At 39.0% G+C, this 17,278-nt stretch overlaps 1 protein-coding gene across 4 annotated transcripts in view; it reads right to left on the reverse strand.

Moving 5' to 3' along the window:
• The window catches only part of NEK3 (NIMA related kinase 3), a 56,702-nt gene extending 42,759 nt beyond the window's left edge, over nucleotides 1–13,943 (reverse strand). For 3 of the 4 annotated variants that reach the window (XM_037800124.1, XM_037800123.1, XM_037800120.1), the window contains exons 1-8: nucleotides 13,718–13,943; nucleotides 11,611–11,784; nucleotides 9,535–9,628; nucleotides 9,349–9,446; nucleotides 6,974–7,057; nucleotides 5,938–6,005; nucleotides 5,756–5,842; nucleotides 3,016–3,070 (exon numbers count right to left, since the gene is read on the reverse strand). In XM_037800124.1, the coding sequence (XP_037656052.1) occupies nucleotides 3,016–3,070; nucleotides 5,756–5,842; nucleotides 5,938–6,005; nucleotides 6,974–7,057; nucleotides 9,349–9,446; nucleotides 9,535–9,628; nucleotides 11,611–11,727 (603 nt within the window). In that variant the 5' untranslated portion in view covers nucleotides 11,728–11,784; nucleotides 13,718–13,943. The remainder of the gene's footprint in view (nucleotides 1–3,015; nucleotides 3,071–5,755; nucleotides 5,843–5,937; nucleotides 6,006–6,973; nucleotides 7,058–9,348; nucleotides 9,447–9,534; nucleotides 9,629–11,610; nucleotides 11,785–13,717) is intronic. The other variant, XM_037800122.1, reaches the window with a different exon arrangement.
• Between the last annotated feature and the right edge of the window lie 3,335 nt (nucleotides 13,944–17,278).

The raw sequence follows: 17,278 nt of genomic DNA on the forward strand, positions 1-17,278 counted from the left end.
GGGACATGACTCCCAGGGATGTAAATCTCCCTGGCAACATGGGATGTGACTCCCAGGGATGAGACTTGACCCTGCATCATGTGATTGAGAAAGACTTCTGGACCAAAAGGGAGAAGAGAAATGAAACAAATCTCTCAGTGGCTGAGAGATTTCAAATGGAGTCAAGAGGTCATTCTGGAGGTAATTCTTATGCATTATATAGATATCCCTTTTTAGTTTTTGGTTTATTAGAATAGTTAGAAGGAAATATCTGAAATTGTTGAACTGCAATCAAATATCCTTGATTCTTGAAAGCGAACTTATAACTATACAGCTTATGTGGTGTACCATGTGATTGTGAAAACCTTATGGCTCACACTCCCTTAACCAGCGTATGGACAGATGAGTAGAAAAATGGGGACAAGAAGTAAAAGAATAATATGGGGGAGGGGAGGTATGGGATGTTTTGGGTTTTCTTTTTACTTTTATTTTCATTCTTATTTTTTGGAGTAATGAAAATGTTCAAAATTGATTGTGGTGATGAATGCAAAACTATATGATGATATTGCGAGCAATTCTTTTATACTCTGGATGACTGTATGGTATGTGAATATATTTGAATTAAAAAAAAAAAAAAAACTCCCCAACAAAGGAAAGTCCAGGACCAGATGGTTTCACTGCTGAATTCTACCCAACATTTGAAGATTTAACACCAATCCTTCTCAAACTCTGCCAAAAAAAATACAAGAGAAGGGATTACTCCCTAACTCTTTCTGAGGCCAGCATTACCCTGATACCAAGAAAATTCCGACCAATATCCCTTATGAATACAGATGCAAATATCCTCAACAAAATACTGGCAACCAACAGGTTTACACACTGTGACTAAGTGGGATTTAATCCAGGAATGCAAGGATGATGGTTCAACCCACGAAAATCATTCAGTGTAATATATCACATTAACAGAATGAAGGAAAAGAACTACCTAAACATCTCAATCAATGCAGAAAAAGCATTTGACAAAATTCAATATCCCTTCATGATAAAAACAAACAAACAAACAAACAAAACCCAGAAAACTAAGATTAGAAAGAAACTTTCTCAATGTAGTAAAGGGCATTTATGAAAAACCCACAGCAAATGTGTTTCTCAATGAAAGATTGAAAGTTTTCACCCTGAGATCAGAAACAAGACAGGGATGCCCACTGCCCCACTGTTTTTCAACATTGTATTGGAAGTTCTAGCCAGAGCAATCAGGCAAGAAAAAGAAATAACAGGCATGGAAATTAGAAAGGAAGAAATCAAATTACTCATTTGCAGATGACATGGACCTATATTTAGAAAATCTCAAAGAATCTGCAAGGAAGCTTTTAGAACTAATAAATGAATTCAGCAAAGTTGCAGGATATACGATAAACACACAGAAGTCAGTTGGATTCCTATATGCCAGTAATGAACAATCCGAAAAGGTAATCAAGAAAACAACTCCATTTATAATAGCACCTTAAAGAATAAAATACCTAGTAATAAACTTAACCAAGGAGGTGAATGACTTCTATACTGAAAACTACAAAATATTACTGAAAGAAATTAAAGAAGACCTAAATAAACAGAAAGTCTTTCCATGTTCACGGGTTGGAAGACTTAATAGTGTTAAGACGTCAATTCTGCCTGAAGTGATAAACAAATTCAATGCAATATCCATAAAAATTCCAGCAGCCTTTTTTTGCAGAAATGGAAAAGCTGATCCTTAAGTTCATATGGAATTTCAAGAGGCCACAAATAGCCAAAATCATCTTGCAAAAGAACAGGGTTGGAGGACTCAAGATTCCTGATTTTAAGACTTACTAGGAAGTGACAGTAATTAAAACAGTGTGGGATAAACATAGACATATAGGCCAAAGGAACAAAATTGAGAATTCAGACTGAAATCCACACATCTATGGCCAGTTGATTTTCGAAAAGGGTGCCAAGTCCATTCAATGGGGAAAGAATAGTCTCTTTAACAAAAGGTTCTGGAAAAACTGGAAATCCACGTACAAAAAATGAATTTAAACTCCTACCTCTCGCCATATATATAAATTAACTCAAAATGGATCAAAGACCTAACTATAAGAGCTAATACTATAAAACTCTTACAAGAAAACATAGGGGTAAGTATAGCGTTACCATATGACCTGGTAATTCCACTTCTAGGTATATTCACAAAACAACTGAAAACAGGGACTCAAACAAATATCTGTTCACTGACGTCATAGTAGGATTATTCACAATTGCCAAAGGTGGAAGCAACCCAAGTTGCAGATGAATGGATAAACAAAATGTGGTGCATACATATAATGGAAATTATTCAGCCATAAAAAGGATGAAGTTCTGATACATGTGACAACACAGATGAACCTTGAAGACATCATGTTGAGTGAAAAAAGCCAGACACAAAGTACAAGTATTGTACGATTTCACTTATATGAAATACCTAGAACAAGCAAATTCATAGACAGAAAGTAGATTACAGGTCACCAGGGTCTGGGGATGGAGGGTGGGAGATGGAGAGCTATTCCTTAATTGGTACAGAGTTTCTGTTTGGGATGATGAAAAAATGTTGGTAATGGATGGTGGCAATGGTAGCACTATACTGTAAATGAAATTAACACTACTGAATTGTATACATGAAAGTGATTAAAATGGGAAATTTTGTGTTGTATATACATTACAATAGAAATTTTTAAAGGTACATAATGTAATATGGCAAAATCTATTTTCCCATGATATATCAGATAGAGAAGAAACTGATATGTGAAATTTAACTGCAAAAAGAGAAGTTTAGAACTACAGAAACCAAGTAATGGAAATCTCCCGTTGGTTTATGCTACAAAAGTGACTTTAGGCAAAGTTGATAGCAGTGGAAACATGTGAAAACTTTTATGATGAATTCATTCTAGGGAAGCAAACTGCCAGCTGGAATTTGGCACATTACTTAGGACTTAGTCAGATATGAGACGTGGCCTGCCTTTTCTGCTTGCATGCTATACTTACTGGATGTTTCAGGGTACAGAGTTCATACAGAATGCATCCCAAGGACCAAATGTCACTGCAAACATAAAGAAGGAATAAAATAAGAAGCGGTTTATGAGTTATCATATGAAAATATATGCTTTTTCCAAAATAAAAAATGAAAAAGAATTCTTTTAACAGGAATAAATACCACAAGTAATGACTATTAAAATAAAAGATACAGTAATTTTGTATATTATTTACTTAGATAGTAAGATCAATGTTCACAATTAAAACTCTTATCTGCAACCCCCACTGTTCCAAATAAAGGTGGTGCAGATACCACTTCAGTAGCGTTTGCTGTAAGAGGCAATATTTGTGGACTCAGGTTATCATAGTTAGAAGAAGGACTTGAGAAGCCATCCCAGGCAGCTCCCACCCACACCACCTTCTGCCCAACACTTCACCTCTGACAGCTTCTACTGATGGATGGTCCTTCACCTCTTGGGACACACAGAGATAAGGGGTAAAGTTCTTCCTTATCAGAAACCAAAATGTGTCTTCTGGAAACTCTCTCCACTGCCACTGTTAGCATTATATTCCAAAATGAGAAGATAGACTACTCATCCTTCCACAAAGCAGCTCTTTGAAATCAGAAAAGCATTCTACTTTTTGCCCATTAAGCTTACCCTTCTTGATGCTAAGCCTCTCTCGGCTCCTCATCATTCTCACCACCTACTTGCCGTCCTCCAGATTTTTTCTAGATGATGCTCTGTTTATTTTAACGAATACTCTTTATCAACTGTTTCTCCTCAACTTTTAATTTAAACCTACAGAAAAGTTGCAGATGCCCACCTGCTCTTACCTAGATTCACCAATCATTAAACATCTGCCTCATTTGCATGCTGCCTCCGTCTTCTCTCTCTATATATATATCTGAACCTCTTCAGAAAAGGTTGCAGACATCAAAACACTTCACCCCTTGTGCTGGTTGAATCTGTTATGTACCCCAGAAAAGCCTCTGTTCCTTTGATCTCATCTTGTGGGTGCAGACCTACTGTGGGAGGGGCCTTTTGATTGGGCTGTTTCCATGGAGATGTGACCCCGCCCATTCAAGGTGGGTCATAATCCCCTTGCTGAGTCCTCTATGAGAGAATAAAAGGCAGAGACATTTTGAAGAACACTCAGAGAAACCTGGGAAGAAAATGCCCTGGGAGAAGCAAGAAGGACCCAAGAGAAGCTGAGACAGACGCCCAGAGACATTTTGGAGAAAGTCATGGAAACCAGAAGCTAAACCCCAGGAGAGAAGGATCAGCAGAGCCAGCCATGTAGTTTCCCATTTTGCAGAGGTGTCCCGGATGCCACTGGCCTTTCTTCAGAGAAGGTATCGTCCTGTTGATGCCTTAATCGGGACATTGCCATGGCCTTAGAACTGTAAATTTGTGAACTAATAAACCCCCATTGCAAAAGCCAATCCATTTCTGGTATACAGCATTCCAGCAGCTTTAGCAAACCAAAACACCCCTTACACCCGAACATGCATCTCCTAGAACAATGGCACTCTCCCTCATAAACACAATACAATTATCATATCGAAGAGATTCAACCTTAATTTGATAATGTTATCTAATATTTAGTCCATATTGAGATTTCCCCAAATGTCCCAATAGGTCCCTTGATAGCTATTTTGTCCCCAATTCATGCAATTTTACTCTTAAAGGAACTTATTTGGTATAAACTCACATATCCTATTCAGAAAGCAACTTGGCAGAAGACAACTAGCCTTGAGGTGATTCCACTTCTAGGAATCGATGCCAAGAATATGCTACAAGGCGATGAGAGGTTTATGCACAAAAAGCAGATTCATCACAGCTGTGCATGACATTGAAAACTGGAAACAAGCTAATGTCCAAAAATAGAGGAAAGATTAAGTAAATTTTGGTAGTCACGTGGTAAACACTATGCAGCCATTTAAAAAAATCTATAAAGAGTTGAAATATGTGAGGAAAGGAATATGATATAAAGTGACAAAAGCAGGATACCAAATTGTACAGGATACATCAACTAGGTGTAGAGGGGGGTGTGAATGGGTGGAAAAAGCACTAAAATGTTGGTAGTAGTTGGGAAACAGTGGGTGATTTTCATTTCCTTTCTTATACATCTCCATACTTCTCCCTGCCCACCCATCCTTCAATGGGCATATATGACTTATATCCAGAAAAAACACTGTTTTAAATCATAAGATCTTCATATTCTCTTCCTGCAATCCATTAACCTATCAATCCAGGGCTTATTTATCTGGTCCTGTAAATGATGACTCAATGATGTAATCCAGTGGTTCCCAAATTTTGCTACATAGGGGAATCACCTGGTGATCTTTAAAAAATATTGATGCCTGTTTCCTGCCTCCAGACATTCTGATTTAAATGGTAAGGGGTGCAACTTGGTTGCTGGGAATTTTTAAAGCTCTCCAAGAGATTCTAATGGGCAGCAAAGTTTGGGAACCTCTGATGTAATTCAAATTATTTCTAGACATGTTTATCCAATCTTTCAGAATTTACATGTAGCTCTTCTCAGCTCTGTATAAAAAAAGTTGGAAAACTATGACTTTCATCTAGAAGCCAGGGAATATAGATTCCATACTGCTTTCAGATGTATTTTTTAAAAGCCAATATGCTCCATGCATCTACTTCAAGGGTGGCAACAGATTCCAGCATCATTGGTAGGCTAGAATCCCTGTCACTAAACAATCACCCTTGCATCAAAGAAGGACATCACTTACCTTTTATTGTTATAGGGCGTGTTCTCCCAAATTTCTGGAGGCACATAATAAGGTGTTCCCACATATGTACAAGCAAATGCCATGGGGCTAAAACCATAAAAAGGCAAAGAAGGGTTACAGGGCATTCCGGAATAAGAATCACATTTTGATTATTCTCACTGCCATAGAATCAAGATACATACTTGGAGAGAAGACGTGCAGATCCAAAATCTCCCAATTTTACTTTTCCGTCTTGGGTGAGGAAGATATTCTGCATTAAAACAGAAGAGCTCAGATCATGTCTTCCAGCATTCAAACTTAATGCAATTAAAGCCGCTGTCTTTCAGAGCCTGCCGATGATGGAGATTAAGGGGGATGTGCTGAGAGCCGAGTCCCTTGATGGAACACAAAAGACAAGACCCTTCAGGGGCAACCCCATCCTTGGGAATTCTGGACTACTGCTTAGAAATCTAGCAAGTGGGTTTCAGGTTGCATCAGCAGACCCTGAATGCCCAACTGGGAACCTGAGTCAGGAGAACCCCATGTGGCAGGACCAGGTCCTAAACCCCCAGAAAGGCATGTTCTTAAATTTAATCCATTCTTATGGGTGTGAACCTATTGTAACTAGGACTTTTTGATGAGGTTACATCAGTTAAGGCATGGCCCAGGGTGAGTCTCAATCCTCCTACTGGAATCCTTTATAAGAGAATGCAATTCAGACAAAGAGAGCAAGAACCACAGAAGCAAGAAACTGAAAGCGATGAAACCCAGAGAGACCAGCAGATGCCGCCATATGCTTTGCCATGTGGCAGAGGAACCAAGGATCGCCAGCAGCTGGTCTTTGGGAAGAAAGCATCATTTTGATGATGCCTTGATTTGGACATTTTTATCAGCCTCAAAACTGTAAGCTTGTAGGCTAATAAATTTCCCTTGTTAAAGCCAATACATTTCATGATATCTGCTTTGAGCAGCCTAGAAAACTAAAACAATTATTTTCCACCAGGGAGCTTATGCACTCAGCGAGTGATCACTAAAAGAGCTTAGAACATATTAATATATACTACTAAAGATATTACAATGATTTTTTTTTCAGGTATGTTTTATTTGGCTAGTATAAATAGAAGGTTGACAAGTATTTCTAAACTAAATTAAAATGTGCCAAAAGAAAATGGACTAACAGAAAAAAAAAAGACTGAAGAACATAGTTTCTTCTAAGTCCTCAAAATGTACTCCACTTACCTTGGCCTTGATATCTCTGTGTAACACACGTTTCTTGTGAATGTGATTTACTCCAAGGCACATTTGTGTAAACCAATTAAGTATCTGTGAGAAGAAAGGAAGCAAAATCTACAACAACGCAATAACTGGTTCATCAACTAAATTCCAAAGAATAGTCTCTAGGCCTTAGGCAGACCATGGTATTCTATCAGTATATAACTCCTGACATTTACATAGTTGAACAAAGGTTCAGTGTTGCCTGAGGAAATTCAGAATAAAATCCCATGTTCCAATATCTTATGCATAGTCCAAAAAGCAATCTATTTTAATGAAACATCCATAATATTTTTCTTGTATTCAACCTAATTAAAGTCCTTCTTAAATGTGTATATTAAGGTAGTCCACCACTAAGAAATGATTAAGCTACGCCTTTTTATAGCGCAATCACTATCTCAGACTTTCATGTACTTTTTCAGATTATCCATAAATTAACATTAAAGGATTTCATTACATTGTCACCAGTCCTTTGAGGTCAGCATTGTCTGCTCATAAATGCCTACTCAATAGAACCCAGAATTTCCAGGTGCCTTGGGGGCAAAATCAAATTGAAGATTTTTCTTTTTAACTATGGAGATTCACCCATTTGACGAGATTGACTGCCTTCTCATGGAACCCATGTGTTTAACAACACAACTTCTAAATGACAAAGACTTCATCACTATACTTTTATAACATGTTATAACCTAAATCAAACTAAGCCCCATTGAAGTTGTTTATTTAAATATTTTCCATGGTCAGTTCTTTACAAAATATTTAGTATGCAATTTTCAATTTTCCATTAAAAAGACAGTAAAAGAAAAATCCAATGGCCTTTGTTGCAGAAATGGAAATGTCAATCCTCAAATTCATATGGAACTACAAGGGGCCCTGAATTAAAAAAAAAAAAAAAAAAAAAAGACAGTAAAGGGAATATGCCAACCTTAAGAACAAAAAGATTGAGAATAGGTACTTTAAAGAAACAAAATGGCAGGCTTCATTCTTCTGATGATCTAATAATACAAAATAAAATGCACCACTTCCTAAAATTTCAGTACAACTAAAAACAACATTTGAAATGTGTGTATATCTAGGGCAAAAGACAATGAGTAATTCAATTTTTAAAATTCTTTTGAATGTGGAAATTTTATTCCTTGATATTTTATAACATATCAATTTTTACTTCCTAAAAATGTTTCAAGCAGCCACATCCTCCTGACTTATCAGTTGTCTCTATTAGTGTGTCAGGTAATTCAGATACCAATGCTTTTATTTTTCTTTAATTTTTTAATGTAATTTTATTGAAATATATTCACACACCATACAATCCATCCAAAGTATACAATCATTGGTTCACAGCACTATCACATAGTTGTGCATTCATCACCATGATCATTTTTAGAACATTTGCATTACTCCAGAAAAAGAAGAAAGAAAACCCCAAACATCCCATACCCCTTACCCCACTCCTTATTGACCACTGGTATTGCACTCTTCCCAATTTTAAGACTCATAATAGAAGTACATTAACTAAGAGAGTGAAGTATTGTCAGATATAGAGAGAGAGAGAGATCAGTAGAACAGAACAAAACATCCAGAAGTAGAGCCATACAAACTGACTTTTTTTTTTTTTTTTTTTTGCTATATAGTTATACAATCCATCATCAAAGATCAGGGCTACTGGATTACAGTTCAACAACTTCAGGTATTTCCTTCTGGCTATTCCAAAACAATAGACACTGAAAAGATTTATCTATATGGTGAGTCCGTAGTCACAGTCATTTGTTAAATCTTAATTTTTCAGTTCCACCTCCCCCCTCTCAATTAATTATTCTTTAGGGATAACTGGGCAATGACCATTTTTTTTAAACTTTATTTATCAAAAAATTAAAAAAAAAAACCATTTCAAACAAAACAAAACAAAGGAATAAGAAAAACAAATAACCTAAAATAACTACATTGGGTAATGACCATTTTAACTTCTTTGTGCTGGAAAGGGGTGTTGGAGTTTTCAGGTAGAGGAATGGAACTGCTTTATGTTCTTGAAGAGACTGGTACATCTGGCATAGGATCAATCTGGAGGCCTAAAGTTTCTGAAAGAATAAACTTACTAAGAAAAACTTTCATAGAGACTTAGAGCACAGGGCACTCCCTAGGATTTTCAGTAATACTGTTGACTGGGGCTTGGCATACTGTGGCAATCTGCAATATCTAGTTGAAGCTTACATAAGAGTAACCTCCAGAATGACCTCTCAACTCTATTTGAAATCTCTTACAGTGCTTTTATTTTAACTTGCAAAAATTTTATGAGAAGAGTTGCTTTGAAACCTTGAGGGAAACTATGTGAGTCAGTCTCTTACCATATCTTCTGGAAATAACTTTCCTTTTTGATGTTTGATCTTTTGCATTAGGTCCCCTCCATCACAATATTCCATCACAATATACAGATGTCCTTCAGCTAAAACAAATGAAAGACTCTTTAGGAAAGCCACAGTGGCCAGAAATCAAAGTCAGAAATGCACATATTTGGGAGAATTCATATTTACCTTCAAATGATTCTTGAAAGGCAACAATATTGGGGTGTTTCATTTTGGCTAACAGAATAGCTTCCTTCCTAGAATTCTGCATTTCAGATAAAGTCTAGAAAAACATTTTCAATGAGAGTAACTTTAAAAATGCATTTAAAAATAGATAGCTTTACAATAATATATTATAGTTTGTACAATACCTCAATGCTAGATGCAGTTTGGTAGCACTGCCCTTTGACTCAACTTAAGTTTATCAAACTCAGAGAGAAAACATGAGGGGATTTTTCAACTATGGCTATACTTCACATGCTTGCACTGACCCCTTGTACAAGTATAGAATGTAAGCTAAGTTTTTAGGATCAGCCTAAGCATAACCCGACTTGGCAATCCAGAATGCTATCAGGTAGTATATCCTTAAAAGAAAAATCTAAGGACTTCATGTTTGAGTGTGCATTGCTGTATCAGTCCACTGGCCCAGAGAGAAAAGCATATACTGCTGTTCTATTGCATCAAGGATGGAAAAAGGCAATAGGCAAAATAAGTTTCCAAAACTGTTTAACCCCTTAAAAACAAAACAAGATAAATAGATTTTATCCCCTAACTTATTTGATGGGGATGGAATGTTGAATGGCTTATCTTACAATCAAGAAACTGCCATTGGTCATGTACCAGCTCAGGTTCCCAGACCTGAAGCATCAGCACCAATGGGAATTTGTTACAAATGCGGATGTGCAGTTCTACCCAAGACCTACTGAATCAGAAACTCTGGGCTGTGATTCTGATGCACATGCAAGTTTCAGAACCAAGTTTGAGTGGAAAAAAAGGAAAATCTTTCTGAGAACTTCAATAAAACGTATTTTTTTAATTGATCGAAACATGAGAAAACAGACTTCATGTCACGGATTTTTTCACACAACTATGATACACAGTGATAGTTGTAAATTGGCACTTTCCTCAACTTACCAGAAAATAAAACATATAATTGATGCCCTTGATAACAAAGATTAGTGTGCCAGTTTGAATGTATTATGTCCCCCCAAATGCCATTGTTTTTGATGTAATCTTGTGTGGGCAGACCTATCAGCGTTAATTAGATTGTAATTCTTTGAGTGTTCCCATGGAGATGCGCCCCACCCAACTGTGGGTGATGACTCTGATTGGATAATTTCCATGGAGTTGTTGGGCTGCCCATTCAGGGTGGGTCTGAATTAAATTACTGGCGTACTATATAAGATCAGATAGAAGGAGCAAGCTGCTACAGCCAAGAGGGACACTTTGAAGAAAGCACAGGGGCTGCAGATGAGAGACATTTTGAAGATGGCCATTGGAAGCAGACTCTTGCTCCGGAGAAGCTAAGAGAGGACAAATACTCTGCAACTGAGAGCAACATTTTTGAGGAACTGCAGCCTAGAGAGGAACATCCTGGGAGGAAGCCATTTTGAAACCAGAACTTTGGAGCAGATACCAGCCATGTGCCTTCCCAGCTAACAGAGATTTTCCAGACACCATTGGCCATCCTCCAGTGAAGGTACCCGATTGCTGATGGACACTTTATGGCCTTAAGACTGTAACTGTTTAAGCAAATAAACCCTCTTTTATAAAAGCCAATCCATCTCTGGTGTTTTGCATTCCAGCAGCATTAGCAAACTAGAACAATTAGCATTTTAGGTCTTTGTCGTCATTGTATTTTTTTTTTTAATTCGTATTGTGGTAACGTATGCATAACACAAAATTTCCCATTTTTATCATCCTTTGCTGTATTTTTATGTTCCTTTTTCAATAATACTGTACCTGAGTTGCTTTTGGCAAGGATTTCAGACGCCTTTGGGTATACGAATTAGGAAATTATTGCCAATTATGCTCATGGAAATGAAATAAACAGCAATCACCATCCAAATTTTAACTATATTTCTTCTTTTTTGTTAATTACAGTATCCTAAGAACCACATAAAATATATCAAGACCTTGTAAGGCTAATGAATAAACCAATTACATCTTTTGCATGAAGGAGAAATTCCGTGTTAAATATGGAGGACCCGTTCTCCACAAACTGAATGTACACTTTCAACACGAGCTAATTTATTTAGCAATGACCTTGGGAAGCCTTATTTCCTTCATGGCAAACATCCGGTTACTGCTTTGCTGCTGGACCAACAGTGCTCTGCCAAAGGAGCCCTCCCCGATGACACGGAGGACGCTGTAGTCGTCCATGCTGCGCCGTCCACACCGCCGGCCTCCACCCACGGAATCACCACCGGCTCAACCAAACTACGGTCAAACACAGAAACATCTGAGGATCAAATTTCTCTTCAAAGGGCAAAGTTAACTAATTAAAAGTAGCTCTAATTACCATTGTAGGACAACAGCAACTTATTCCTTTATTCATTCAACTGAGAAACGCTGGGCACCAGCCCTGTGCCAGATGTTATAATCCTGAACAAACCCCCTGTGGTTCCTGCCGTCACGGAGGCACCAATGCAGGGGTGCACAGACCTTTGCAAATATGGAGGATGGTCAGGCTTGGCCTAAAGAGCTATGACGGCATGCAGCAGGAATGTCTAGGGGAGTTGGGAAAATGATTTTTAAACTGAAGACTGAATGATGAATGGAAGTTGGCTAGACAAAGAGGATGGAAAAGAGTGATCAAGGCAGATGGAATCCTGCATTTGACAGAAAAAGACATTGTGTCAGTTCAAGCAATTGCAAGACTGTACCAGGCTGGTTAAGCAGATGGGAGCTTATCCAAAGGCAATTGTAGGCCATGTTTAGGTGGCTGGACTTGGTCCTCAGGGTAATTAATGGGATGTCTCCAAAGGATTTTAAACAAGTTATAATCATATTTGCATATTAGAAAAATCATTCACTCTGGCTGTAGACTGAATGGACCAGATGGGGGAGGGGCAGGAGGGGCAGTTAGGAGGCTCCAATAACAGAAAAGGCAGGAAAACAGTGATGGCATGGAACAGGGAGGTGAAAACTGGAAATAATTGACAAGATTATGGGGAACAAATAGGGAGAAAGAGGCAAGGTTCACTCCCAAATGGCTGGTACAAGAGAAAAGGTACAGGAGTTGTGTGTTTGGTGTTCTGTTTGTTTGATTTTTTGGGTTGGAATAATGGGGGTGGCAAAACGCATGGGGGAGAAAGGAGATGTTTTCCTTTTTGGACATGTTGGGTTGGAAGGGCCTGGGACGAAGAAGAGATGTTAAAGGGCAGCATGAATCTTTGAACGTCAGTCTCCCTATCCCTATTTCCAGGATGAACGGGTAGAGGGATTATTTAATACATAAGAGAGAACAGATATAAAGTTTTTAACACTGTGCCTGGCATATAAGAGGCCCCGAATAAATGGCAGCTATTATTATTAAAACTTTAGAAATTTTTTTTATTGTTTTAACTTTTTGATAAAGTTTTTAAAAAAAGAAAAAAAAACTTTAGAAATGTGATGCAATTTTTCTTTAATTACAAGAGAAAAACCAGAGATGAATTCGATTTTCAGAAAGCTTACTTTGAGTTTTACTAAAAACAAACAAACAAGCAAAAAAACACATCACACTACAAAGAATTAACAGGCTCAGAAAGCACAGCCAGTAAAGCAAAATGCAAATCGAAACCTAAAATATAATGTCTGTAAAGATTTCCCAGGCTGTGAAACTGCCAGTTTGTATTCCTATTTATTACAGAATTACCAGAAAACCCTAGAAATAATTTCTCCATATAACCAAATCGGATGCATTGTTCTCAGAAACAGTTCTTTCTAAGAACATTCGGTATTTCGGTATTATTTAGCTACCTGGAAGAAAAAAGTCCTTTACCTTTTCCAGTCTAACTGACCCGATATTACACGACTTAGCAAGGAGGCCAAATTTTCCCGAATTTATTCCCACTCCGACCTCCCATCCCCGAGGCCTTTATTCTACCTCTGGGACAGCAAATGACAAGCAAAAGCAACCACACTTTCCTTAGCTAATAACCACCTTTGGTCCTTTCTGCCCATATTTGCCCTGTTCCTCAATATTACATCCATAAGATCATTACAAGACTGGACAGACGCCTAATTTGGGAAAAGGGTATTGACCGCCTACACCAATGAAAAAACTAAGAAAGTGATCTGTAAATTCCCTAGCTAGGATTGGAAGCCTGCAGTTCACAGGCTCCCGCACCCTCGCGCCCCGGAAATCACTCTGCCCCGCGGTCCTCACCTGCAGCGGCCTCACCTGCAGCGGGCGCCCAACCTGCGGACACCTGCGCTGCGCCCCAGGCCCACCGGCTGCGGCGGAGCGAGGGGCGCGCACAGCTGGCGGCTCAGGCCGAGGGGTCCCCGAGCGCCTCGCCCTGGGGCGGTACCGCCCGGCTCTCCAGCCCCCAAGCCGCGACCCTCCGGAGCCGACCAGAACCGGTCGCCACACCCCCGGGGACCACTCACCCTCTGCGCCTGCGCCCCAGTCGGCACCTCCTCCGCGAGCTCCGCGCGCTTCCGGGTCCGGCCCTGGTGAGTCGTCTCTCTGGTTATCGGCCAAGGTAGCCTGCCGGGGTCTGGCGGGAGGCGCCGTTCTCGGAGAAGCCGGGCCTACGAAGGACGGGTTTCAACGCTTGTAGAATGATGACAACAATATTGAGAGCAATTGCTCCCCCATCACCTCCCAGGAACGTGAGCTCTGCATCCAGTTTAGGCTGACAGCCTGTATGGACGACGCTTCCGGGGCAGGAGCGCTTACTAGCTGGGTGCCCTGGGCACAACGTCGACAGATATCCTACTCCCCGGAACCTCTGGATGTATTAGGTTACAAGGCAAGCAAAGAGGAATTAAGGTTGCTGATCAATTGCTGACCGTAACATAAAGAGATTATCCTGGTGGGCCCAGTATAATCACAAGGGTCCTTTAAAGTGGAAGAGGAAAGCAGAAGAGGGGGTCAAAGGCAAGAGATGGGCAGGTGCTTCACTGCTGGCTTTGAAGATGGAGGAAGGGGTCACGGCCGAGGAATGCAGGTGGTCTTAAGAGGCTGGAACAGGCAAGTGTGGTGCTGTGAAGCTTAATGCACCGCAGAAGAACATGTTCTTAATTTTTTTTTTTTTAGTAAGATCATCCTTTTATTTTTTAATGCAATTTTATTGAGATATAGTCACACCACACAATCCATCCAAAATATGCAATCAGTGGTTCACAGTATCATCACATAGTTGTGCATTCATCATAAATTTGGGTTTTTTTTTTATTTATCTATTTTCTGGAGCAATGAAAATGTTCTAAAATTGATTGTGGTCATATTGTTAAATTTAATACATTCCTGTGGGTGTGAACCCATTGTAAGTAGGACCTTTTGATGAGGTTGAGTTAAGGTGTGTCCCCCTGCCCCCTGACAATCAGGATGGGTCTTTAAAAAAAAAAAAATTGTTTTATTGAGATATTCACATACCATATAATCCATCCAATGTGTACAATCAATGGCTTTTAGTATAGTCAACAAAATTGTGCATTCATCACCAATCAATTTTAGAACATTTTCATTACTTCAAAAAAAAAAAAAAATCCCTAAATCGCTTAGCAGGTTGGGTCTTAATCCTATTACTGGAGTCCTTTAATAAGCAGAGTGAAATTCAGACATAGACAAAGCTGCAGGGAGCAGCCAGAAACTGAAAGTGAACCCAACCAGAAAAGAAGGATGAGGCCAGGAGAGGCTGGCATGTGACAGAGGAGCCAAGGACCAAAAATCACCCCCTCAAACAGCCCCAAAAGACCACAGTCTTCAGGCAGAAAGCATCACCTTACAGGCGCCTTGATTTGGACTTTCTTTTAGCCTCAAAGCCATGAGCAAATAAATCCCCATTGTTTAACATGACCCATCTCACGGTTTTGCTTGAGCGTCCCAAGAAACTAAAGGAGCAGGACAGATTCTTCCCTAGAGCCTTCACAAGGAGGAACACAGCCCGTGGGCCTGGGACACAGCTCAGGTGCCTGCTCCAGGTGAGGCCACTCCAGGTGAGGCCACTCCAGGTGAGGCCCATAGGGCAGACTGGGGTCCCAGGTGTCGAGGGTGTGGGAACCTGTGAACCGAGGACTGGCCGCCCCCAGAGGGCTGGTCCCTGTGCTTGCCTTCTGTTCTTAGCTGGTATCTCACAGGTGATCCCCACTTTGGGGGAATTTACAAGTCACTTTATTAGTTTTCTGTTTTGTATTTCTGACCTCCAGGACTGTCAAACCAAGTTTGTGGTGATTTGTTACAGCAGCCATAGGGAATTAATACAGCAAGTAACTAAACCTCTCTGTTTAAAACCATGTACCTACCTGACAAGGATTATTGTGGGGATTATATTTTGATTTTATATATGCGCATATACACACACATACACACACACACACTACACTATATATTGTATACATACTATATATTTTTTATATAGTGTTTAGAACATCTGGGTGTATTTGTAGGTTCTGAGTATGTTACCTATAGCAAGTATCAGTTAATATATGATTATCCTGTAATATAAATTATAGGAACTCTGGAGTACACTTGGCTGGAGTTGAATCACATCTCCACTTCTTACCGACCATCAGAAATGTTATAGAGCCTCTCTGTGCTGACAGTGCCCTCTTCGGTAAAGTGAGATAATAATATTTCCTACTTCTAGTGTTGTTTAGTGAGGAGGAAAGATGATACAAAAAAAGTTTAGAGTAGTATTTGGCACATCGTAAGCAATTATTGTTACTGAAGCAAGCCATTAAATCACTAAAAGTTAACAATTGCAGTCAGTCTTAAGGATAAACAGTACTGATGCAAAAGGTTTCCCAGAGAAATATTTGCATTTTAAGAGTTTCCTCACACAATTTAACTAACGGTATAACTTTAAAGATGTGAGAGATCTTGAAGACACACTGGAACCAGCCTTTTATTTTGCATGTAAAGAAACAGAGTCCTGCAGTGTGGATGACACTTACCTTGCCGTTTTGATCACTGTAGCTTTGTAATGTGCTTTAAGGTCAGGAAGTGGGAGTCCTCCAACTTCATTCTTCTTTTTCAACATGTTTTTGGCTATTCCGGTCTCCTTACCCTTCCAAATGAATTTGACAATTGGCTTTTCCATTTCTTCAAAGTAAGCCTTGGAATTTTTATGGGGATTGGGTTGAGTCTGTAAATCAGTTGGGGTAGAATTGACATCTTAACAATATTTAGTCTTTCAATCCACGAATGCAGAATATCTTTCCATTTATATAGGTCTTCTTTTATTTCTTTTAGCAATGTTTTATAGTTCTCTGCTTACAGGTCCTTTACATCGTTGGTTAAATTTATTCCTAGATATTTGATTCTTTTAATTGCTATTGTAAATGGGATTTTTTTTCTTAATTTCTTCCTCAGGTTGCTCATTACTAGTTTATAGAAACACTACTGATTTTTGTGTGTTGATCTTTTATCCTACCACTTTTCTGAACTCAGTTATTAGCTCTAGTAGCTTTGTTGTAGACTTTTTAGGACTTTCTAAAAATAGAATCATGTCATCTGCAAATAGAGAAAGTTTTACCTCATCCTTTCTGATTCGGATTTCTTCTATCTCTTTTTCTTGCCTATCCTGCCCTAAGTAGAACTTCTAGCACAATGTTGAATAACAGTGGTGACAGTGGGTATCCTTGTCTTATTCCTGATCTTGGAGGGAAACCTTCCAGTCTCTCATAATTGAGTATTATGTTAGCTGTGGGTTTTTCATATATGCCTTCTATCATGTTGAGGAATTTGCCTTCTATTCCTATCTTTCAAAGAGTTTTTATC

This window comes from Choloepus didactylus, chromosome 12, assembly GCF_015220235.1.
Source record: "Choloepus didactylus isolate mChoDid1 chromosome 12, mChoDid1.pri, whole genome shotgun sequence".
NCBI lineage: Eukaryota > Metazoa > Chordata > Mammalia > Pilosa > Megalonychidae > Choloepus > Choloepus didactylus.